Below are 23,810 nucleotides of genomic sequence, written 5' to 3'. Positions count from 1 at the left end.
CTACACTGAGAGGAAAGTGGATGAGAGGACTAAACCATGCCCTCAGGGAAATCAGCAGCAGAAATCCCACTAGCCAAGCCAGGAACACTGTTGGTGAATCATGATTTGAACCTACTGGACATGACCAGATTTGACCCAATGAGTCAACGGGTCTGATCCAAAAGGTCCTTAGTTTTGAAGTGGGAAGCATGTTTCAAAGTAAAAGCTCTGCAACTATCTTCACACTGGCTTCCTGCTCTCTGCCACTAGTCATCCTTGTCGGCATGTTTACATTTCCCCTTGCCTGCGGTCTCTTTATCAGGCAATGGGTTTGTTCTGCATCTAGTATAAAGTAAGCAAGCACGGTTTTCACACACACATGTACTGCACCTATGCAGTGTGCACAGGATGACACAGATGAGTTCAGTATTGAGCATTTTCGTCTTATTCCTTCACACCGCTTTTGGGGAAAGTGGTTGCAGCTCAGCAGATGGTGATGGTGAGTCATTTCATCTTCATCTTTCAGCTTGGGTATGATCTTGAGAAACCTGAGTTAAGAGCTCCAAAACACAACTGCTGGGTTAAATGTGTTCATGTTTTAGTCTCCAGTGTCTCTTTTAGTGCCAGTACCTGAGGCAGGTGTGGGGCTGGAGGATACCTACACAATTTAGTTTCCAAGTCTGCTATCCTTGTAACATCCAAATTTGTATGAAATGAGGGAGAACATAGCTGTATACAGAGGGCATACAAGACCAGACCTGTTAATCCTCTCTTGTTGTAGCCAGTGTTCATGTGAGGAGTTGTACCTGGGAGTGGGGAATTGCTTCACTCTTCTGCAGCCCATGGTCTCTCTGAGATGCCATCAGAGAAGGGTGAGGTTCTGGCTTCTCTTGCTCTTGGCAGTTTCATCCAAAGAAAATGTTTCAATGTACCTCAAACTTGACCCAACCTGTTCCACTTCAAAAGCCAAGATTTTTCTCTTTTTCTTTAAGCATTTGAATCAGGTATATCTAGCGGCTAGTTTTAGCTGATCTCACAGTATGGCTAAGCAGCAACTCAGCCAAGATATTCTCACAGCTCATCATTAAAAGCATTCATCCTTTAGTCAGCACATAATTATTAGTTAATTCAACTGTTTAGGCTTACTGCAGATTTAATTTTCTTGTTTAGAGGAGTGAATATTGTTTAACAACCTTGAAATCAAAAATCAAAACATTAAGAGCAGCAGTAAACCCACTGTTTAAGTATGCTATTCCTTTTCTCAAAAGGGAGATGAAAAAAATGTATTTACAGCTTCAGTTCAAGATTCAGCTGTCATTTATCTAATACTAAACAAAGAGCTGTAACAGAATCTGTGGTGCTGTGCCTGAAGAACATGACCAGTCCCTCCATTACTGGTAGTTTTAGGTCTCCATTGTCTGAAAGCAGAAGAGTTTCTGTTTTTAAGGGAGATAATGGCTATGTTCCTACTCTGTCTCACAGGTAGGGGATCTTGTCTTCCTTTTTGTGTCATGTATTATAACATGTATGTATGTACATATATGTACATACATTCATATGCTATGCATGATAACTTTTTCTAGTTAGAAGAAAAGAGAGAGTGGCTCAGAACTGCATCTAACTACCTTGGGTTTTATTCTATTTGTCTTTTATTTATTTATTTTATCTGCTGCTGTTTAGGGCCAGCTTTGGCAAGCAGCTGCAGTGGTGAATGGTCAATGCTAGTGATTTTACACTGGTGTCACTGAAATCTTCAGGGCTTCCCAAAAGCAGATATGACTGGACTTTTCTGTGTTTTGTTACTAACTTCTAGGAAACAATAATTTGCTTAGACTTAAACCAAACAGATTCAGAAAATCCCCACAGAGCAATTGGCAACTCTTTATGAGACTCATGGTTTTGGCTGCCAAATTAAACAATCCATGGTAAAATCACTGTAATGGATGTTTGGCTTTCACTCAGCATTTCCAATCTGCCCTGTCTCCTGGCCAAGTCTGACCAGACATAAGCTCACCCATTCTTATGAGCAGAGGAGGAAAAAGCTCATTGCAGCACTTGCCTTCGTCTCCTTCTCTGTTCTGAGAAATGGACTGCTTTCCAAGCACTCTCCCCCAGCCTGGCGGAGGTGGTGGAGATCCCTAAAAGCCCTGAGAGGACTGCAAGAGCTAAGAAGGGGCAGCTGAGGAGGTGCGGGAGGGCACGGGCAGGGGAAGCAAGAGAAAGCAGGCTGGAAGGTCTCATGAGTAGGATGGCTGACTATGGTAGTCCTCCCATCCAGAATTGTATGGTTTGTTCAACGCACTTCAAAACTTGTGATTACAACAAGTTCTGCCTGAATCAGATCAGCACTAGGGTTTTCACATTACTCTGTGAGGCAGTCATTTCATTGACTTTGGAAATTCAGTCACTGATCCTGCAGGTGCTTAGTAGTGCCTTTGGTTTCATGTGTTGTTTTTAGTACCAGTAGCTTCAGAGGTTAAAGCTGAAGCACGTCCATATCCCCTGCTAACACTCTTCTCTTTGTAGAGGCTTGTGAGATTCCTGATGTGATTTGAACCACACTTCTGGGTGTTGTCCAAATCCAAGAGACAGCCATTTCTGAGAAATACCTGCTATTTCTGTATCTATGAGAGCAGTTTTTCTACTGCTAGAATTGCCCCATCTCAAGCCATGCCTTGGTTTCATCAGAGCCAGGTTCAGGGCTCTGCCTGGTCTGGACTTCTCAAGGAAAAAAGTCTCATCACATAAACTTTTCATTGTGTAAGGAGTCCTTAGCAGTGTGAGTCATGTTGGAGTCATTAAAACCATTAACGCAGCAAACACGCTCATGTGTGGTCGTTGTGAGGTTTAGGGAAAAAGTGTAACTGAGGCTACACGCATATTTATGTCAGACAGAAAAAAACAGGGTGAGCCCATGGAGGAACCATACCAGAAAAAAACATTCAGATTGCTTACTTAACACTTATTTAGGTTTGATTATAATATGTTTTGTGGTTAGGATGTTACTTCAATGAGAAAGGAACCATGTAATCACCATGTGAAACCTCAGTGTCAAGCAGGTAGTCAGCTTTCTTTCCAGTGCCACAGCAAAGGTGCTGGTTAAACATTAAATGGCTGCTTGAACTGCAAGGCAAAACCTTTTCTTTCTCTTCATTTTGCAGTCAGCTTGAGAGAGAATGAATTAAAATTTCTGTCACTTTTCAGCAAAGCACTAGCAGACAGCTGAAACATTTTTTTCTGATATACCAGTTATTTATATGATGATCATATTTTTTTTTCATGCACAATCTGATATATGCATCTGAGTACCAAGTAGGTGTGCGCGCTCTCTCTCTCTCTCTCTCTCTCTCTCTCTCTCTCCTTATAAAGGAAGATCCATCATCCTAATTCATAAATTTAAGTGTTGTCTTAAGGGAGCTATGAGTGAAAATAAGCCAGTCTCCTGGTTGTTGCAAATCTTAGGAAGGCATAAAATGAGACCTATCCGTGCTTGTGAGCTTTGGGTGTTATCTATATAATGTTTTTTTTTTAAAAAAAAAATTATTATTTTATGCAGATTTATTTCAGCTTCCTTTTATCCTTTGGATTTTAAATATACTTTTATCTATAGCACAGGCTTTTATCCACAAATATGTAACTTTATGGCATTTCTGTACGTGCGTGTCCACCCAGATGATGCAGGGCTCCACAGGTAAAGACTCTCACCTGTGTGAAACTGCTGCAGGGATTGTTCTAGAATTGTGCTGACCTCTGTGTCTGTTTCTTGAATATGATGGTCAAACAGAGCAGCTTTGTACAGCACCAGTTTTGTCTGTGTCTGTGTTGCACAGGCTATCCCCTCAAAGCAGCAGCGCTGATGGAGGACCACATTATGTTGTCCTTCAGGAAAAGCTGGTCTCCCCTTGGGACAAGCCCTGCCAGAGCTGCCTTGAGAAAGGAAGGCCAGTAATGGCTTCATAGCAGGGGTTGGTCATGGTTGCAAATGGCCATTAAACCTTAGTTTGTGAGGTGCATTTGCCTTTGAGTTGAGAATTAGTGCAGCATCAGATGCTCCTATCCTTCCTACTGCCCACGACAGGTGCTGGTGGCAGCAGCCACCCTCCTAGGCACTGTCCACACTGCTTTTGTGTTTTGCTCTGCATCCCTGGTTGACTTCTGAGATTCTCTTACTCAAAACACGATTCCAGATGCACCTCAGCTCCAAGATCAGGAGGAAGCACTGCTGATAGCGAGCCTGTGGGGTGATACTCTTTACTTACACCTTAAAACAATCAAAAAACTCCCCTCTACTTTCTTCTTGCTGTCACACTATGATCATTTTGGAACTTTAGACGTGTTCCCATGCTGAACAAGGTCTGGGTCTCCCTATATGCTGGCAGAATAAACCAGGGATAATAGGACATCACTGGCAGGACTATGAATCATGGTATCCAAGTAGCTGGTCAGACCTCAGTCATCTAGTTCACCTGGGTGACAGCAGAGATGGCCATCATTTTCTCTGGGAAGGATTTTCCATTGGAAATGTTTCCACAGGCATTTCCTCACACTGTAAATGTGAGCTGCTGATATCCCCTGAGCAGTCAAGGTCTTGTTCCCGCTGAGGCAGGTGCCCTGCATGGCAAGGGCACATCTGAGAAGTGGATAGGAGAAGATCAAGTAGAGAATTTGGAATAGTCCCTGGAAGAGGGTTGGGTTATGTGTTGCCACAGCCACCCTTAACCATCAGTAAAGGAGACAGAGGCACTCCTGCCCTGAAGATTCACTCAAGGTGTCATGGCAATAATCCTTTCTCTGTCTGCTCAGCTATGGTGGGTGAGATTTCATGAAATGAGGCTGAACTGGCAATTTCCACCAGAGAAGACTCCTCTCAGAAGTATCAGGTTTTGTGTCACTGACCTTATACCTGCCAAGTGCAGGACTTGAGACATATGCTCTTAGTCAAATCGCGATTGTTTTATTAGTCATCGAAGCAAATTTGCAGGAAGCCATGCATTCTGGCAGAAAGTCTAACCTTTCCCTCCTGAGCCAAAATTTGTGACATTTCAGAAAATTTTGTACTACAATCAAAACGGGGTTTAATTGCATCATGACACCAAAACATTCTTGCTTTACTAAAACTACCTATATGGTTTTCTAGAACCTGGTAACAGGCCAGGCATTCACAGTGTGGGAAGGGGGAACATTGGTCTAGCACTTTTGGCTGTCTGCAGCCAGGCTGATTCTGATGCAGGTGCAGCAATGGTAACTGCAAAGTGTCTGTCCTTGGCTGTGGGTCTGCCACTTTGGGGCTACAAGGCGTTGGATGTACTTTCAGGCTGTCTTGAGCTGAAAATTTCCATACAGATAACTGCTGTTGAAACTAGTCCTTGCTCTTGAGCAAATGTTAGCCTTGAACATCAGCCCCAGACACCTCTAACAGTAACTGTGCAGGGTATATGCCCTACTGCATGTTTCTGTTTCTTTTTTTTTCAAGTGTGTTTTGGGTCTTCACTTGAATATTCTGCTTTTTGACAGGCATCACGAACATGTCTTGCTCTCCTTCACAGGCTCAAGTACGGCAGCATTTTGTGGTTCCTAGTAGGAAAATCTGTTTGAGAAATTTCTGAGGTGATCTTCAAATGGTGTAGGTCCTGCTTTTATCTTGGTATAAAGTTAATCTGTAAATTTTACAGTAAGAATTTCCATTTCTGGCTCAAATTTGTGAGGAATTAAACTGAATGATATATTTTCTCTCTTTTACACTTGATACTGGGACTTTTTCACAGAGGTTTCAAGGCTGACATCAGGGCTCCTCTCTGCTGATGATTAATAGAAAAGAATAGATACTAAGGTGTCTTGTTTGACCAGACTCTCTGCAATGTTATTCCTTTTTATAGTTCACAGAACCTTTGTGCATGGTGAGTGGGTGAGCTTCACTGGTTTGCAGGGAAAGCAACCTTGAAAGGTGCAAGTGGCTTTTAATTTCATTTTGAACAAGCTTCCTTCGCCTCTCACAAAACAAGTGGGTTGATCCTTTTCCTTTCAGGCAACCACGTAAAGGAACAACCTTCTATACAATGGTACTGCAAATCGAATACACTCTCAGGTTTGCTTTAGTAACATGCTGCAAATCTCTCCTTAGGGACTTTTGGAGATGATGAATCAGACAATTTTGACGTCGACTGCTTCAGCCAGCTGGAATTTAGGGATTCCTATAGCAGCCTGACGTGCAATTTTACTGAGCTGCCTCTTCACAACACTAACTATACCCTGTCCCTGTGGTAAGTGCTGTCAGTCCATCCTTCAGTAAACATCTGGGAAGTGAGATGCTAAGCACCAATGAGTCACATTGCTGTATGCTGGGGAGCAGGAGCAGCAAAGCTAGACAAAATTCTGTTTCAGAGTATTTTGCCATGTTTGGACACTATTTTCAGCAAAGAAGAGTTTACTGAAACAGAATGTTGACTCCTTAATAAGAAAAAAAAAATCAGGTGGAAGGTTCTGTAAAGGGCATTATAACATCTGCAGTAGGCATGATCTTACCTCTATTACTCTGGAACCCCTGTAGTTATGGATGTAGCCCAGCAGAACTGAGATAATTTTTCTTTTAAACTAAATCATATTTCAAAAAAAAAAAAAAAAGCAACAGACCTAACCTTCATCAAGTGAGAAGGAAACATGGTTTAGAAAACAGAAAATTCTTTGGCAAGCAGGCTGATTTCACACTTCAGTGAAAATGTCTTTCTCTAGGTCAAGATAAAAATTAAGCAATTATCTTCACACACATAGAACACAAAACACACACACTAGAATGAGTCCATGAAGATGAACAGTTGCCAAACACATCAGTCACCTGCACTTCTCATTGAGGCCTTAAAACTCTCCCCCCCCGCTTTTTTTTTTAATTGATGCATATAGCTGAAGAAGCTCAGATTTTGTTTCTTTAACATACTTCTGCTTTTCCCTTTGCCTTTTTTCCCTGAAACTGAAAGTTCTGCAGCAGCCAGTAAAAGAAGTGGATTCTTTTTATCCTGCTATTCTAATCACTCTTTTGACTGAAATTTTATGACCATCCTCAAATGTGGGAGTCACACAGGTGGAGGAACACACAGATACATTTCCATGTCTGAAAGTGTGCTACATGAGTCCCTCATATCCTGGCTGACTCTTGACCCTGTATTTGTTACCAGTTCAGTCAACAATAAATATTTCTGTCTTCAGAGAGCATGCAAATCTGTTGCCCTATGTTTAAAAATGGCAGCAATAAGGCCATTCTTAAGTATACAAATATTTTTAACACATACATCAACGATCTAATAATTACTTTTTTTTCTTGGAGAGCTCCAGGTCTCTTACCGTGACTCACATCACTTGATTATTGTGCTCAAAGACCACAAATCAAAACACTATCAATCTTTCTAACTCCTTACCTGCATGACATTTTTTCGTATTTCATATGGAGCCTCACTTCAGCTAAAGTGAAATGAGCAACCAGGATTTGTCCCTTGTTATGTTACAATAAGAGTGAGGAGAAATTAATTTTATGCCACTTTGGTCAACAGTACCAAGGAAGACAGCAATTACTTGTGCTTCAATATGGAGAAACGACAAGATGTGTATTTCTTACAATTCATGGATATACTCACAAATAAAGATATTTGCATGGACTCTGAGACAAAGAGAAGGGTCTGCCGGAATCTGGTTGTGACTGACATTGGTAAGACACTGAATGGTTTGGACATTCTTTAGATACAGTGATTACTAGGGAAAAAAAAAATAGCCCAGTGTAAAGTCTAAGTGTCAATCCAGATTACACAGAGGCAGTATAAAATAATGTCCTAACAGGGCATGTAGCCTGGATTGGGGTGTCGGCAGAGTGTGGTTGCTTCAATGCCAAAAATTATTAACTTCCATTCAAAATGTGCAAAATGTGAATTCTGGCTTATTGTAACATTCACCCCAGAGCTGGACATAGACTAAATCATGCACATGGGCAAAGCAGCTGTTCCTGGGCGTTGGTGAACTGTTAAGCAGGGACATTTTGTTCATCTCTTACTAGGGATTGTGCAGTTTCAGGGCTGAGCACCTGAAGTCTAGCATGAGCTTGGTAGCACAGGGACTGCAAGGTTGCAAGATCTAGATCTCACTTTTTCACACCTGGCTTCTTGGTGGAGCCTGCTGTCTGAACGAGGCATTCTCCATCTCAGAAGGCACACCGAGAACCCATGAATGGGCTCATCAAAGCTGTGTTGGGGATCTGCCTCAGCCAAGAAATATAGAACTCAGGGGAAAAGGGGTTCTTGAAACCTGGTCTCATTTGAGAGCTACAGAGAAGCCCATGTCGATATACATAGTCTGTTCTGCTCTGGTGCCACATTTCTTTGCCTTCCATTGGCAATAGGCACTGTAACATCCTTCTGTTATGAAACATTTCTGCCTCAGTCCAATAGTTTTGTAATAATCTTACATTACCTCTCAGCTTATGGGCCAACCTGGACTGTCTCTAGTGGTCTCTTCTCTAGAAACTGCAGGTTCTGCACAGAAGGATTAAGTATTTTGGGGTTGCAGGAGGACTAGGCATACTTTCTTGCTATACACATTTTCCTGAGAGTAGAGAGGTGTACACTGTCTGTTCCTTTGGGAGCTGATGTACTTTACATGGCACATTTTGGAAGCCTTGGTGACACAGACACAGGTGAAGACCTCAGGGATGTCTATCTCAGGCACAGATTGGGAGAGAGTCCCAGGGGTTAAATTTTGGACTTGATGTACTTGTGTGGATGGTCATTTGACACAGTGTCCTGCAGTCCAGGTCAGGTGTAGCTCCATAGCAAAGGCCTGGAGCCACAGGCCCCTCTTCTATACCTGATGCTGTCATATGTTGTCCCTTCCTCCGTCCCACCACCCTGATGGCCACTGACAGTTGCACTGTACCCAGTTCGCTCACCAGTGTCTTCCTCACAGGTCTGCAGTAGGTTTTGCTATGGGGTTTCCATCTCAGAGTATTGGTTAGAGAAAATGGAATTCAGGACTTCAAGCAGTGCTATTGTTGGGGTGGGTGTGTTCCAGAATTTCTTTCTAAGACTAAATGTCAAATCCCTAGGACACACCATCCCTGATGGTTGTATTGCTGTTCCAGCAGGTCAAAACCCAGACCCTGCTAGGATCAAAGTCCTCAGCATAAGGTTTACCTAGCTCAGCCCAAACCTTCTTCAGGATAGGCCACTCTGCATGGGATATAACTTAAGCTGAACTTTTTTATTTACTTTTCAAATCTGTTTATTTTGTCTTAACATTCCTCTATTCCTGTTATATCCTGGTTTGTTATGATTTTCAGTTAAACCTGAAGCACCATTCAATGTAAACATCACATACCAAAAGGAGGCAAATGAATATCTTATTCATTATAGTACACCACACTCACGGAAGAAGTACTTAAAGGACAAATTAACACACCAAACAGCCTATCGGGAGGAAGAAGGTACTTGGAAGGTAAGTAATGATGTATTTATGAACATACACTAATTTTGAAATTATAATGTTATCCGAAACACCAGTATCATGTAAAAACCTTCAAACCTGCACTTCTATAGTTCTTCAGCTGAAAACTGGGAAAGCTGTAATACTTGGCATTTTTGAAATTTCATCAGCTGACATAATTCCAGACTGACAGCACTCACGTTTTTTAGACGTTTCTCTGGTCTAACAAAGTTTCATTCTTTGGGCTTTGCAGTGGGAAGAGAGGCCATGATGTAATGAACAATCCTAAGTGTCTGGATGGCTTGCTTTTTGCTGTGGTGGTTTTGCTCCTATTTTCTGTGCTCACTGCTCAGTAAATCACATGACCCCTTTTCTTATTTAGCAACAGTTTCTTCGTGAGCCTTTTTCACTGAGCATGTCCAGGCTTCAGGTGCTGCCCTGTAGCTTTTCTGTCCTCAAGACTGTGTTTCAGGCTGTGAACTGGATCTGTTTTGTGCTACTCAGCTGCTAGGAGCTCTGCGTCCCTTGTTACCAGAACAGCCACGCAAACACTAGTCCAGATTAGGGGTGACTGAAAGCATGAACTACGTCTGGTTTTTACAGAGGGAACATAGGAGATCTGTAACTAAAAAAAAAGGGTTCAGGCAACTAAAATACACTGAAATAGAGATAACCAGAGACGCACTGGTGGGATCACAGCTCCTTTCCTGTAGCTGCTCTTTCAGAAGTTGTCTTTTTATGAAGCACTAAAGTATTTTCCCCCCCTTTTTTCTTCAGAGCCTTGCCAGGGAAGCACATATCTCCTACTGTAGTGTCAGCAGTACTGAAGCACAGTTAGTACTTCCAGCTGTTTTCCAAAGAGCTTTTACCTGGTGTCAGCCTCTCTTCTCAATGCTGTCTGGACTATCTCACTGTTAAACTAGACTGATGCCATGATGAATACGTGTATAACAACCAAAGACATGGAGCAAACAGCACAGTACTGTAGGGATGTGTCTGATCTAGCACATTTTGCTGAAACTCAAAGATACTTTTCCTGTGTTGTCTAGAAAAATAATTGGATTTTTTTTTTATGTGTTTAGACAATAGAATTGCCATACCTTCAGGTAAAATTACTGGGGAAAAACCTTGAAAATGATGCATCGTATGAGGTGAAAGTACGTTCACGGCCCAACGGAGACTATTTTAAAGGCATATGGAGTGAATGGAGTGCTTCCAAGAGCTTCAGGACCACAAGGGAGCTGCACTTCACGGAGAGCTGTAAGGGCCAAAACCACTTTGGTTCATCTGGAATAAAGCAGAGCTAGGGGTTCTTGGCTCTCTGGCCAGCCCTGGCAGCAGCAATGCCAAGAGCATGGGGATGGAAGAGCCCACAACCACAGCAGGGTCAGCCCTCACAGGCACTGGGTGTCCCAGAGGACATGACCCAGAAAGCAGCTGTATGGCTCTGGTTGGGGCCTGACTCTCCACATGATAAGATCAGATGAAGTGCTGCTGTAAGGGCATGAGGGGGTGTAAAGGGAGGTAATGGCTGACTTACTCCTGCTTGCTGCCTGCTATTGTGCAGGGAGAAGGACCAGCTTGCACTGAGCATTTTAGATTAGGAGAGCAAAACATGACCCATTTCAAGGCCCTGGACTTGTGTGTGAACATGGCACTTTAATAACAAATACAGTATGGGATAAAATCCCACCATTGCACTTGTAAACATGTATAATCCTTCTGGTCCCTGGGATCCCCCCAGTCCCCAGGGGCACCTTGGCACTATGTGTTAGAAGTCACTTCACCGCTGCTGTAAGGATGCACTGAGTGATGGTTTCAACACACTGGAGGTGACTGCAGACTTCAATCTGCTTTAACCCAGTCCGGGAACCAAACTTGGAGCTCAAACAAGTGCAGATGCTCTGTCAGCCTAGTTCTTTCCTCCTTCAGGGAGAAACGCACAACAGCACCGGTCCAACGACAGGCAACTGCAAAGCTTGCCATTAATTCCTCATTTATTAGCTGAAAAGACATTACAGCTATCATGGCTTAACAGTGTAACATTTACATGCATTTGCTGATGTTTTTGTTTTTCTTTAGACAGCAGCATGGTTGTGGTCGTACTCGCCATTTTGGGATTCATGCTATCCGTTGTCATGATTGTCCTGTTTGTAACTTTTTGGGAAAACAGGTAATCTAAGTCTCTTTGTATCAGAAAAAGTTTTGGAAGCTAATCTTATTCTGACAGCCATTGCTTTCCCTATTATACTTGTGAACTATGCTCTTTCTGTTCATGGACCTCTATATGAAGCCAAAGGCAGGCAAAGAGTAGAAGTCAGCAGTACAAGAGGGTGTTGCCAGGCAGAAAATGACCTGCTGCTTTGAACAGATTTGATCTTGAGCTCGAAACATTGGGGAGCTGAAGTCACTGTGAAACACAGAGTCCTCTGTCTCACTGAGGCCAAATTTGCCACAAAAGCTTCAAGCAAGATCCAGAAAAGAAAGCAACCTGTGGATTTTAGTAAAGTCCTGAGTGTGGAAATTATATACTGTGGAGATCGCTTCTTTCTCTTTCACAGGCTGAGTCAGCAGAACGTTTGCTCTGCAGCCCTTTCGGAAGCAGCAGGGCAGAGTTCTCTGTAACACGGGCTGTTAGCCAACAGCCCAGCTGGGTCCGCATCCAGCCACATGTGGCAAAACCAGGCTCTACGTCCCATAACAAAACAGCCATGGGAGAGGTGGGACTGGTGACTCATTCATCACAGAGTCCTTTGTCTGCATTGGGTTTTTTTCATATGCTGTCTACACAGCAGTACATAGCTGTAAATGTATGTTGAAACACGTGGCTATATCTGTTTATATAGAATAGATGACAAACATAAGAAAACGAACAGATATGTAGATAATCTGGTGAAACCAGAATTTGAATTTTAAGAAGTCCCAAGTTTAGCCACAGGAGATGAACCCCTTTCAAGGCAGAAAGCCCAGGCCTATTGGGTGGCATTCACAGCAGCCTGTCCATGACATCCCACTCCAGTACATCCAGGCAGAGCGATGGCTGCACGGAAACTGCTTTTTTGGGGACAACACCTGTGCTGTGCTAACTCCTGAATTACACATGAGGAATTCCTGGAAATAAACTAGTTGGCTGCAGTCAAACCATGTCAAGAACAATTTTAATAATTAAATATTTTGGACACTGGAGTTATCTGTCAGGGAATGTTCCATGGTGCTGTTTTATTTGCAAGTGTAGGTGTGGCTTGGGATTCCTAGCTCTTGTTTTTTACTGTTGCTGAGCACCTTCAGTTCCCTGGCTTTGCTAGAAGTTCTGTTTGTGGAAAACTGCTGAAAAAACAGCTACAATACACGTGTCTGAAGCAGAGAGAGCTGGCCAAGGAGTGGGACAATATGCTGTCCTTTGACTTATGTAAACATGTAGAGGCAAATATCAGCAAATCTGCACTTTAACCACAACATCTTTCTTCACTTGCAGAAATTGGTTTCATGGTGCAAAATCCTGTTAACACAGCTAGATGAAATGAGCTCTGTGCCAGCATAATTTGTTGCTTTTCCAGTACTTGGTGAAGTGTCTTCCCTTAAATGTCACAATTTGTGCACTCAAAAGAATAATGGCTATTCAGTGACCTTTAAAACTCCCCTTCTCCTGTCGTTTCTACTGTGAGGCTTCTCTGCCATTATTCTGTGTAATGCTAGCCTGCCCTAAGGCTTTATGAGAATAAGTACAAATGATGCAATATGAAACTGATATCTCAACATGTCCTTCTTTTGCTGCTGTTGAATTCTTTCTTGTCTCCTGTTGCTGTTTAAGGATCAAGCCTGTCATGTGGCCAAACCTTCCTGATCATAAAAAGACGCTGGAGCATCTATGCAAGAAGCCAAAAAATGTATGTATTTCCACTGTTGTTTTCATCTGAGTATAGATTATTTGGAACAAAATCAACACTCATGAGAGACAGTACAGATATTTGCTTAACAAACGGGGGCATTTTTCAGAAATGACTCCTTCATTTCAATGAAGAGAGCCCACATTTGTATGGGCAGATCCTTGTCAAGGGTATGTAAATAACAGACAGTTAACAGGTGTCTGAGCTTGGGCTTGTGCAAAGTAATTAGAGAGGGCTGGAGAAGTTGATATATGAGGAAAAGTTGAAGGGAATAAATTATTGTACAGAAAAGAGGAAACACAGAGTGGGGACTACTAGTCACAACCTGCCAATACCTAAAGTGTAGGTAGACAGATGGTGGAGGTGCTCTTGCTCCCAGGCTACATGATGACAGAACCAACAGCAACAGGCACATGTTGCTTCAGGGTAAACTTCATCTGGATATAAGAAAAAAATATATCTTTCTCTGTGAGAAAAATTAAACGTTGTGTAGGTTGCCTAGAGAAGAACTAGGATCTCAAGGCTTGGCTTGATAGGGTTCTGGTTAACACAATCCAGGTCCTGCTTCAGGCAGAAGGTTGGACCTGTTGGACTCCAGAGGTCCTTTCCAGCCAAGATGCTTCAGTGATTCTATGAAACTCGGATTGTAGGGTGGATGGGGACCTTTTCCAAACATGCCTGCTGATGCCTGTGTACCCTTACACAGCCAGTAGAACTGCTCATATACCATGCAAGACACGAACTGCTTTGCCAGATAAAAGCCAGATGGACAAATGATACAAACCATAAGATGTGAAATTAACCTGTTGCCTTAAAACTATGTGACTAGTGTATTTTTTCACTAAGAAATTCATCAGCACTGTTATTTCCAGTTGGTACATTTTTAGCATGCTCTTATAATAAGAGGTTTAAGACAACACTCAGCCCACACCTCCCATGGTCCCCAGTGCAGAAATTCCTAATGTGTTTCAGGCAGTCATGGCAAACTTTCACCTCCTTTACCACAGAAGGTAAAACTGAAAGGAACTGCCTGGGCTGGCACACCCGTTCCTGTGAAATAGAAGGCATGCAATAGATGTGTGGCTCAGAGAAGTCTCTCAAACACCAGGTCCCACTACGCTGCACAGAGCCTAAAACACTTTCCAGTGGTGCTGCCTGCAGGCGGCCACTAGATAGATTCACACTAATACGGAAAAGGATTTTAAGCCACATGATAGCTTATTCTCTGTTAACCTGTTGTTCAGCCTGCTCAGAATAACAGTCAAAGAAATAATAAATACACTTCTAAAGTCAAATGAATTGTTAAAATATCTTTTCTCTTATGCTAATACCCACTGTTAACAGACTGTGCTGTTCCCTTTGCACACAGAATTTTGATATAAGCTTTAACCCAGAGAGTTTTGGTTATGTTCATATCCATAAAGTGGATGGCATTCGAGAAAAAGCTGAATTAGAAAACTTTCTGCAGCCATCAACTGCTCCAGAGACAAACCTTCCAGAAAAATATAGAGGCAGCTCAGACCCGAAGGTGATCCCTGCGATGACAGACAAAAGCAATCCAAACCTGCCAGCGACTTACGGAGGAACCTGGCCAGCTGAAACCCGGCAGTGTTTCCTGTGCCCCAGCCAGTCTGCAGTCGCTGAAGGCAAGTGCAGCTCCAGCACATATGAGGTGTGCCACAGCAATGGGGTGCCCCTGTGCAATGATGATTCCAACCTTTCCCCCACCCCTCCCCTGGATCCCTCTGGCCAGCCTGGACCAGAGCCCTTAAATGCTGACACGGTATCCCGGATGCTGCTTACCAGTGAAACAAGGTCACCAAGCAATGAGGAAGCCTATGTCACAATGTCTAGCTTCTACAAAATTCAGTAAACCTTCGAGGAATGACAGAATAACTTTTCTTTAACCCAAGGAGGACACTGGATCTTTCTATTTCATTTTCTTATACCCTGTGAGTTCCCACCTCTGCAATGCACTCTGCTCACAGTGAAGTCCTGTGCCTGCAAGGAAATGGGTTCTCCCACATTTCAGCAATAAGTGGCCTAGCTTCAGTATTCAGTACGCTAGTAGCAGTCTCCACTGTAGCAGAAGTTAAATATAATTCAACCTGACTTTAATCTTCAGCTCTGATTAATCCAGAGGAATGACACTGCAGTCCTAGCTGAGGCTCACAGCATATCTCACAGAAGTTAATGAACTCTTCTGTTAAACTTTTGGTTGCAGAGTTAAGATCTTATTATTGCCTAAACAAGAAATACAGCAACAAATTCAAGTTAAATAGAATCCAATCTCTTTCAAACAGCCGTAAGTCAAGAGTAACTACTCTGCAGTCAGTGGAAGTCCATGAGTTTGCAAAACACCAGTAAATGAGTGTTGCAATAAAGCATTAGTTGCCTGGAGATTCAGCAGTTTGATCGCCACAAGGGAGTTTGCTGAACCTCCAGGTAAAAAGGCACATGGACTCGCTTCAGGAAGGTGTTTCCTCAGACTGATTCTTTTTTTGAGAGAGAGATTAAAACAAAGCAAAACCCTACATGTTACTACTTTTTGCTGTCGGTAAATATTTGTCCTGGAGCAAATTTTAGGATCCACAAGTACTATTCTGTGCTATGTAATAAACATTTTCAGCGTTTCATGTACTAGCAATGTTTAGCAAAGAAAAAACAAAACATAACAAACCAACCAACCAATCAACCAACTAACCAAGCAAACAACCAACCAAACAAAAAACCAAAGAAAAACACCACCAATGGAAAGCAAACTCCTGTCTCTTCCTATAAACTGAACTGGGGCTGGTCTACACGTGATGCTGTGTTTCTCTGCAGCTCTTGCACAAGCATTATTGCATCATGTAAGTACTTTCCAGGACAGAAGGGCCGTGCAGACCAGGTTTGTTTACCAATATTTTCAATGGCTATGGCTGCATGAGAATACTTTGAATCTGAGCAGGCAATGTTCTTATGCAGCGTCTGCCCTAGGAAGATGGATGGCACATCGTGGATCCTGACAGCGATCAGACCATCTATATTTTTTTCAAAAGTTGCCTGTCAGTTGCTTGGAGACAGCTTTTTTCTTTTTTTTTTATTTTTTTTTTTTCCCTAGATTATGACAGAAAAAAAAAATGTCCCTTCCCATTCACCTTTCTTTGGACTCTGTGTGCAGCTCTAAGGGACTCCCCACGTGCTGCCACACAGAGATGGCTGAGCCAGTCCAGAGTTCCTCTGGGACGCTGCACATTGCGGAGCACACCTTTGGAGATAAAGCTGCTACAGCCACACGGTTGCGTGACAGCCGAGCAGTGTGGCCATGGGAAATCCAACCCGCTTTGCTGCGCCCTGGGATTGGGGTTCGCCCTGCTGTGCAGCTGCAGTTCCTCTGGCTGCTTGAAACTCTCCTTTACCCAAATGTATTCACATCACCAGAGTCTAAGGGCAAAAAGACTCTTCTCTCATCCTCAGAGCTGCTTGAATTTGTTCTGACTGGTAATATTCACTGAGATGTCGTCCTGTTTGATACAGCCTGCTGGAGAAAAACAGCACTCCCAAGACAGCACTCCACCTACACACGACACCAGGGAAATTTCCAAATGGGGATAACCTTATGGTCCCTGTGTGCAAAGGGGCCGAGGATTTGGCTCAATGTATTCCAGTGACATTTTACAGTATGGTTTTTATTGCTATTTCTTGTTGAATGAAACATTGATTAATGCCGTAGAAAAGAAGAAAGCCTTGGACATTAATTTGCTTTATAATGCTTGTATTTATCTTTAAAAAGAGCTGCTGGTAATGTTCATATTGTGCTGACTTGCCCAGTGAGATTGTAAATGCAGACAGACTGTGCTGGAAAGATATCCTTTTCCAGTAATGTAATGACAAACAAAAAGGGCCATAGAGGAAGAAGCAAAAGCACATCAGAAAAATATTTTACAGTATGTGCTGTGCTCATTTCAAACCCATACATATTTTTAAGGATTAAAAGGGTCATCACAAATGTTTATTTGCACTACTCAAGCAGTAAAGTATCTCCATGTAACAGTCTGTTTGTCCAGAAAGGTATACTGCTCTTTAATACAGGAAAAGTAGTAGAAAACTGATGTTTATCTACCTTAATCATTTTGAAGTAGTTACATTTTTCCTATTTAGTACTCATATTTTTGCATAGCTGCTAATGTTTAAACATCCTACATTCATTCTGTTTTCTACATCTTGTTATCGTATTTAATTAGATAACATGTAACTTTGGTTTTATAATATTTTTAGAGTATTAAAAGGATATGGTATAACATATAAGCTGCTTTAATTAAGTCTTCTGATATACATCTATCAGGACAGGACTTTGCCCTCACTGAAGTTAAGATAACTCCGTGGACTCTAGGTAGCCTCAGGCAGGGTAAGTCCCAAATAAGTCTGGACAGCTCAGAGACCTGGAAGCACTGTAGGATGACAGTGAGCATCACCCTCCTTTCATTGCACCCACCCTGCAAGCCAGGGAAGCCTCGCTGCAGCCCCAGTCCCTGTGTTTTGGACTGGACATGTCTTCATTCATCCTGATTCTCATTGCCATTCAGACCTTGTTATGCAGGAAACAGAGAGGTAACAGCTCTGGGAGTGAGGCAGGGGAAGCTGATCTCCTGCCGGCAGCTCATATGTGCTCAGACAAGACCAAAGCTTTGCTCAAGTCCCCGTGTGCAGCCATGAGTCCCCACCACGAGCACCAGACAAGGAACAAACTCCTCAGGCTTGTGACAGCATAGCTACACACACAGTAAGGCAAAACCCCACATAGGCTGAATCCTCAGAGACGGTACTATAATAAGGCACCACTGAATGTTGACAAATATGCAACTGATAGAAAACAAAGTAGTCTTTTGTTAATTATGTTCATCCCAGTGCATCTTTTCTTAGTGGAGGATAGAGGCTACCTCCTGCCAGATGTCAGGATTACTTTATTTCAGGCATGCACCTGCACATATGATGAAGCCTATCCAGGAGAGCAGCACTGACCACAGCCAGATTGAGGGGTGTTAAAGGCTTAGCTGAAGGTTAAAGGTTTCTAATGGATGTTGGCTTCCAGAAGCAGCCATGAAACCTGTTAATTGAACCACATCCAACTGCTGCGGAGCTAATGGCAACAGCTGGGTCATTATGGTGGTGTTCAGTCAAGTCCCGTCAGGCTGAACTTTTACGAGCGCTTAGCTCCTCCAGGGTAACTCTGGGGATTATGCTGCTTTGAATTGTGCAGAGGCGAGCAGTCTTCTTCAGCTTTGACAATCTGGCCCGAACTGTGGGAGCTAAATCTTTTGAGAAATAGGTTCTTGACTATTTTTCAGGTGCTGAGTAACATCATTTAGAGTAGTCTTAGTATCAGCATCCCTGAACATCACATAAAATTTTATAGCCATCAACATAAGTTTGATGGCTATACACAGACAGAAAAACTTTCAGCTTCCTTTTGAATAAGAAGGAATCTAAATACACACTGTAGCAACAAGCACCACAAGAACTTCTGACCTGTGACCAGCTTTTAGACGTGTAGTACATATAGGAAGATACAGCCGTGGCTATGTCTTGACAATTGTTCATCAGGTCAGGACTGAGTAGTTTCCTTATTCTACAAGAGAATTTCCCCCATAGCTGTTCACAAATTCCCATCTGACTCAACATCCGCAGGGGGGTATAAATGAGCTTTCACATGCTCCATGAACCTTCAGCTTAACCTTCAGCTTAATCTTCCTCCTCCACACTTTCTGCCTCCTGTGCTCATACTGAGCTGCACACACAGAAAGACCTAGGTGACCCTGGTTTCTATGGAGTTGCTTTATGACACCATGACCGGAGCTGCCTGCTCCTCTCTCTGCACGTAATCCTCAGTCTCTGCTGCTTCTTGTGTGCTTGTGGTAGAGCACAGCCACTGTCCTGTCTTCATTTCTTCCCTCAGCTATGCACAGCTCATTTGCACTATGTAAACATCTCCTAGCAGCACACAAATGCTAATCCATGAAATAAAATGAGTCTTTTGTCAGTTGTAACACTGAGTCATAGTCTGATTTTAATGATGCTGAAAAATGTTAATTACCTCCCAAGGTGATACTTGTCCCCTGCTGAATTTATTAGTTTGTTTACCAGATCTCCTCCTCTTGTGCAAGTTCATTAGACAGGCTGATAAAACACACAAAAATGCTCTGTGTGTAAATGGGGTGGTGGAAGACCAGTTAAGCGTGGGGATGCAGGGAAACTGTGTCTGCCAGGGCAAAGGGAAGGTTAAATGTGTGTGATGTGCAGTGAACTCTGAGCCATGAAATAAACAGTAAGGGGTGTTGTGGCCACCACTGCCACAGGGATGCATGGCTGAATATGGGGTAGTTTTAGGCAGGGATGAGGTGACCACAAAGCTGTCCCTACTGGCAGCAAGGGACCTGGTAATACTGGCAGAATATTTCTGCAGGGCAGTTCAGCCCCCCCAGGCTTCTTGGCAAAAGTGTTTACTGACTTGAAGGCCTGTTATTTATACAGCAGTTGCAGGTTTTTATACAATAAGCTTTTGCCTTAAACTACTTAGGTCTTTGGCTGAGGATTTCTGAAGTTATTCATTATAACCAGCTAAAATGTAGCATGCAGGAGACTTACTAACTCTGTGAAGAATTATTTTAGGGTCAAATGGTTCCTTATTAATGTGACCATGAAGCTTCTTAGATTAGCACTCCTGTATGTAACAGGATATTGGCAAAACAAATCTAACGTACAGACACACAAGCAAACAGCTGATGATGCCAGGAAACGCAGCTGCTAATTCGTACCGACGATGCTCTCCCTTGGCTCACTGGCTCTAGATCCCAGTAAACCTGGCTGGCTCTTCCTTGGCTTTCTAGCGCCACCTGTTGAAACACGAAGCCACATGTCAGAGCTCTGCACTGGGGCACTTTCTGGTGCCATCAAATCATGCAGCTCTGAAAATGTCGATCAGATGGGAGCCGCGGAATAAATACAACCCACAACAAACTAAACAGTGTTTCACTTCTTTATAGTCCCTGGTCCCAAAGAAGGTGGGGCAAACGAAAACAGCAATCAGAGTTCTCAGCTCTTCATCATTAAACTGAAGTAGGCATCACTGTCCACAGAAGCACTAACTTCAAAGCAGTAGTTCAAAAATTCATCTTTTGTAACCTGAGAATCAGAAAAACAGTGTTTGCAATACATTGAAACCCAGAGAAAAAGGCTTATGTAACATATCCCCATATTTTGCAAATAATCCTTTTGCATCTTCCAGAGAAGTCTGAGATCAGGTCAGACTGTCCTGATCTGACATTAGGATGTGTTGTTCAAGCAAGGTCTCACACAGCGCTTGGTCCAGTGACACTGAGGTCAATGGATGGAGCTTCTTGCGTGGGAAGACAGAGCCTTTGCTATGTCCTAGAAAAATGAATATAAGAAATGTTATTCTGGCTATAGGTAAATATTGACTGCATAAATTAGATGTCACAATGACATTAAAGTAGTCCAACATTTTTGCCATCACCAAACAAATGTAAAAATTGCCAAAGGTCAGTCAAGCAATAAAAAACGAGAAAGCAGAAATGCACTGGTAGAAATGTCTAAAGGAATAAATCTGTGCCACAAAGTCAGAGCTCCTCTAAAGCAGAAATAAGAAGAGATTTCTCTCTGAAAAATAAACACTGCTTACATTTTACCACAATGTCTGCTTTTCCTCAGAAAACCAGGCTTGAGTTAATTTTCAAAAAACATTAAAATCCTTTTCTTTCTCATTTTTCCTACTTGACAAGATATTCAACAAAGTCTGGATCCAAAGTCCATTCTTCAGCTGCAGCTCCTGCTGGGATTAGTGGCAATGTTGTAAGATGGGAGGAAGCCTGGGTCCAGGTTTTGGCAGAGGCAGGGCTGCCACACCTGGGGTTGGCTGTGAACCAGAGAGCTGAAGGTTTTACATCCTACAGTGCCTCCTGAAGTCTCTGTTGACAGCAGATCTGAAGAAAAGCTAGAGCTGAAACCAGAGCTCACCTTGAAATCCCAGAGACTTCAGGCTCAGCTGAGGAAAACCAGTATGGCCAGGGGCTGGTTCAAACTCCAAGGCTGCTTTCAGCCACCTGAGGACCTGGCTTTAAGTACAGTCCACTAGGAAACCTGCTTTATGCTCATGCTTTCCTCCTGAGCTGGCTGTGAGAAAGGACTTGTGGAGAAACAGGGTAGGCTATAGTCATAGTGAAAGTCGTAGGAAGTGGGCAGCTGCCAAGAGTAGTTGGTTGCTCTCAACTGTTTATGTTGCCTTTTTATGGGAAAGCTGAACACACTGCTGCTGCTGCTGCTGCTGCTCCCAGTGTGGAGGACAGGAGCTGGGAGACAAAAATACCCGAAATAACTGTGCTTGCCTTCCTCTGCCAGCTGGTGACAATGGAGGCAGTGATCCTGGCTCTGGGGTGGCAAAGCTCTGCTCTGCCCATGTGCCTGCAGCCAGCATCATGCAAAGAGCTCTAGGTATAAAAGCAAGTTGGCTTTTACACAGCAGTATGCACGGGTGGTTTCGCTTGCACAAACCCCAGCTGCTTCCATTCTCCTCTGCCAACACAGCTCTGTGCAAGGACACCAACAAAATTAATCAGATCACTGAATATACCTTGTGGTCTAATTTCAAGGGTATATGCCAGTGAGTTCGGCTTGCATTAAAACTCCATTGCTTGAACCAGAAATTTATGTTGCAGGACAGAGCAGGAGCCAAATAACAATTCTGGACTGTATCAAGCTAAAACTTCCCCATCAGGACAAAACATGAAGCCACAAACAACCCAAAGGGCAAAACCAAAATGCAAAAAAAGGATACTACTTGAGTGCTACCTTTCCCTGGGGAATACACCAGAGACAGAGGCTGTCCCCTGCCTCTCTGTCCCCATACCTTGTGCTTTTTGGGGCAAGGGTCACAGAGGTGCTCTGATGGCTCAGGCAGAAGTAGGGACTAAGGAGAGAATTCTGGAGGAGGTATAAGGGAATCTTTGAGCATGCTTTTGATGCTGCCTGGTGGGAAGGTTATTGCTCAGCCCTGACAAGGCATGGTGCCACAGGGCAGGCAGGAGCTCAAGGAACAAGTGAGACCTTAACCTCTGGTATTGGCCCACATCCCTGCAGACTCTGATGTTTGTGCCGTCTTGTTTAGCATCTGTTGCACAATCAGAAAGAAGAAATAGTGCTTCAAACATGAAGCAGTAACCGAGATCTGATGATCTTGATGCTAGCACCGGATACGATCACATGCATTGCCACCTATCTCCCAGTATCTGCTGTGTGTGTTGTGCAACCACAGACTGGCAGGACAACCTGCATCACCATATATCTCCAGCATCTGCTGGGTCTGTAACCAGCAAACAGCAGCCTGCAGCTGAACTTGAGTGCTTGAGCTTCATTTTTGACTCTCCCAGCTCACAGTGCAGCAGCCCCAGCAGATGGGGACAGTCAAGTGCTAAAGGGCAGCTCTGGAAACCTGCTGTTAGCCATAGTATTCCTTCATGTCTGGTTAAAAGCACTTTAACTTGTGTTCAACCTCTGCAAAGTATTTCCACTGAATCTCAGGTGTGTGTGTCCAGTGTGTCATTGTGGCTGTTCATCTTCCAGTAGATTTTCTCACCTAGTAGTTAGTGTAATGCCTGTGTTTGCTCCATGAATTTGCACATATATTAATCAAATGGCATTTCTTACAGCACAGATTTCAATTTCTGTTCTACAGCATCTAATGACAAGTGAAAAAACATGTTATTCTTTCTCAGATTCTTTCTTCTTCCTTAAAGTCCTCTATCTTTTCTACAGTTACCAGTTTTTACTTGGATTGCTCCAGCAGCAGCTCTGTCCCCACAGAAGTGAAAGGAAACTCTGCCACTGGCTTCAACGGAACCTGAAACCAGACCTCAGAAGCATGGTCTGTACAAATTTTGAAACTACTACATTATGAAAAATGTCCTCCTGATGCTGAGAAACGCATCCAGCAAGCAGTGAGATCTGCACGCAGGCAGACACAAGCAGCTGGGAGCTGCTCCGAGGGCACCGAGAGTACATCAGCTGCAGCTCTCACCTTCAAGGTGGGTGTTGAGCCCCACACCAGGACAAAGGTTTGGGCTTTCCTGGCTCATGTCCACAGAAAACCCTGCTAGTCAAGCTCAGTGCAGAAAATTCACCCTGGTGCACTGAGCTTCCCAAGGCCCCCCCGCCAGGCTCTGGCTAAGGCTCCCAGAGGCCAGTGACGAAGCTTCTACTGGCTTTAAAAAAGCATAGTTGCTTCCAGTACCACTCCTCCCTTCTGAAAAAGTGTATCATATTTGAGATTAAGTAACATCAGAAAGTATTAGCACTGAAAAGAGAAACTAGTTGCAGTTATTCAGATTAAAACTTTCACTGCACTTGATTAAGTGTCAGCACAAGAGATAGCTGTGGGGTCTGAAGACAGGAGATAGTGTGTCAGAAGGAAATAGTTTTCTCATTTTGTGA

General features: G+C 43.2%; 1 protein-coding gene across 1 annotated transcript; it reads left to right on the top strand.

Moving 5' to 3' along the window:
- Positions 1-261: 261 nt before the first annotated feature.
- Positions 262-15,198, top strand: IL7R (interleukin 7 receptor). Its single transcript, XM_008937880.1, has 8 exons — positions 262-478; positions 6,101-6,239; positions 7,521-7,675; positions 9,296-9,450; positions 10,521-10,698; positions 11,521-11,611; positions 13,250-13,325; positions 14,695-15,198. The coding sequence occupies exons 1-8, from the start codon at positions 388-390 to the stop codon at positions 15,196-15,198; spliced, it is 1,389 nt and encodes a 462-aa protein (XP_008936128.1). The 5' UTR covers positions 262-387.
- Positions 15,199-23,810: the final 8,612 nt, after the last annotated feature.

Source organism: Merops nubicus, unplaced genomic scaffold (genome assembly GCF_000691845.1).
Source record: "Merops nubicus isolate BGI_N331 unplaced genomic scaffold, ASM69184v1 scaffold13123, whole genome shotgun sequence".
Classification (NCBI taxonomy): domain Eukaryota; kingdom Metazoa; phylum Chordata; class Aves; order Coraciiformes; family Meropidae; genus Merops; species Merops nubicus.
Note: the sequence above shows the minus strand (reverse complement) of the source record. Positions and strands in the feature narration are given on the sequence as shown.